This window comes from Dendrobium catenatum, unplaced genomic scaffold (assembly GCF_001605985.2).
Source record: "Dendrobium catenatum unplaced genomic scaffold, ASM160598v2 original_scaffold_135308, whole genome shotgun sequence".
Lineage (NCBI taxonomy): Eukaryota > Viridiplantae > Streptophyta > Magnoliopsida > Asparagales > Orchidaceae > Dendrobium > Dendrobium catenatum.
This window is the reverse complement of record NW_021453743.1, coordinates 1-1,942: the sequence shown is the minus strand read 5'-3', so window position 1 is coordinate 1,942 and position 1,942 is coordinate 1. Positions and strand designations below refer to the sequence as shown.

The 1,942-nt window shown below is 31.6% G+C and overlaps 1 protein-coding gene across 1 annotated transcript; it reads left to right on the top strand.

Moving 5' to 3' along the window:
- Positions 1-1,138: 1,138 nt before the first annotated feature.
- Positions 1,139-1,547, top strand: LOC110098322 (amino-acid permease BAT1-like; the record flags this gene model as incomplete). The annotated part of the gene is made up of 2 exons (XM_020825131.2): positions 1,139-1,241; positions 1,368-1,547. Coding segments are annotated over exons 1-2 (243 nt in total), but the record flags the coding sequence as incomplete, so codon positions are not given.
- Between the last annotated feature and the right edge of the window lie 395 nt (positions 1,548-1,942).

Below are 1,942 nucleotides of genomic sequence, written 5' to 3'. Positions count from 1 at the left end.
TTATAGAAATTTTGATTGATTATTAAATTATGTTAATATGATTTGTTCTCTTTTTCAAAAAAAAAAAAGAAAAAAGATTTTATATTATGATATTTTGATTTAAAAAATTAAGTAGGAATTAAGGATCTCAAATTTTCTGAATTTAGTAATATATGAATAATTAATAATAAATTAATATTAAAATAAAGCTAATAGAGTGAAAATCCACCTTGAACAAATTTTTTTAAGTAAATTGAAAATTTTAATTAATAGTACTAAAAAAATTTCTCATTTATATATTTAATACATAATAATTATTATTATTTATATAATCTAACACATCTTTCTTAACTTCTACTAGCCTTGCCATAATAAGCATTGTCGCAACTTAACTTTTTCCAATGTTGTCCTTTTCCCCCTTTTGAGATTTCCTTTTTCCGTGTCATTCTCTTTTAGGAGAGATTATTACACGTGGAGTTTAGATCGTTCGGATTTGTTATGGTACACAGTAAATACATAGATTTTTATAAAACTGTGTATTTGATGTGTACGATAACAAAATCCAGACGCTTCTTACATCCAAACTCAACATGTAATAATCTCTTCATTCTCATCTATATATTACCCTAGTGAGTTTTATCATGACATCCTTATGCTTCATGGAAGAGGGTGTTAGGAATTAAACAAATAGGGTTACAACATGTTGGCATTACGTCAAGATCGATAAAATGCATAGGCTGCGACGAGATCGACGGAGTGGAGATGAGGAGATTGAATTTAAGGTATGCAAAGATGGTGATGACACTTGATTGTGTGCAAATGAAAAAATTATTATGTGCAGACACCGAATGATGTCCGACCGAAGACCAATCAGAACGTGCCACATCATTTTTTTGCTTGATGCTAGATGATGTGATGCGTTCTGGTTGGTCTCCGGATCGTTCGGTGTCCGCACAGAATAATTTATCGTGCTAATGTGTGTGAAGTTGTGATGGGCTATGGATTTAAAATCTTTAAACATTATGTAAGTATATAATTAAGTTTAGGTATGAAATGCACAAATTTCCACTTTTTTCAATATTAATTTTAAATCCCCTAAAATAATATTTATTCAACACTTATGCACTCGCCTCTTTGAACTTAAAACTGAAGGGGAGAGAGAGAGAGAGAGAGAGAGAGCTGCTTCAACTGCAGAGAAAATGGATTCAGGGGAGAAGCGGCTCAACGAGCTCGGCTACAAGCAGGAGCTCAGAAGAGAGATGGTATAGTAATTCTTGATCAGACTCTGTTCAAAGATGTTTCTGAATTATTTTTAAGAAAATTAATTTGTTTGTTCTTTCTTTTGATTTATTACTGTTACTTGACTAATCTCCGTCGTCCTCTTACAGACTCTGTTCAAGAGCCTTGCAATAACGTTCTCGACGGTGACTATGTTCGCCGGAATACCTCTCTACGGGCCGAGCTTACTATATGCAGGCCCAGCTAGCTTAGTCTGGGGATGGGTTGTCGTCTCCTTCTTCACCTGGTTCGTCGGAATCGCCATGGCTGAGATCTGCTCTTCTTTTCCGGTATCTGCTCTCCTTCCACTTTTAAAAGGTTTATTGACTTTTAGCGAGATTTACATGCGTGCCGCGTGCCACCAAATTAAAATTATTATGTGTTTATAATATCCAAAATCTAATTTTTATATTTATTTATATAATACTTAGCTTCTAAATCAAATCAAAATATACTATTTGTATTTCATCATAACTGTAATTTGATCGGAATCATAGCAAAAAATTGAATGTTTTAAAATAAAATTTTGAATGATCTCATGATTTATTTTTGAAGCTTTAAGCACAATAATCAGATGTTTTAAATTTAAAAAAAAAGGTCAAAATTTATGAACTTTCTAATGATATATCAAAGCTAATATAATACCAAGAAAACAATATTATTATATAATAAAATTTAGAAAGAC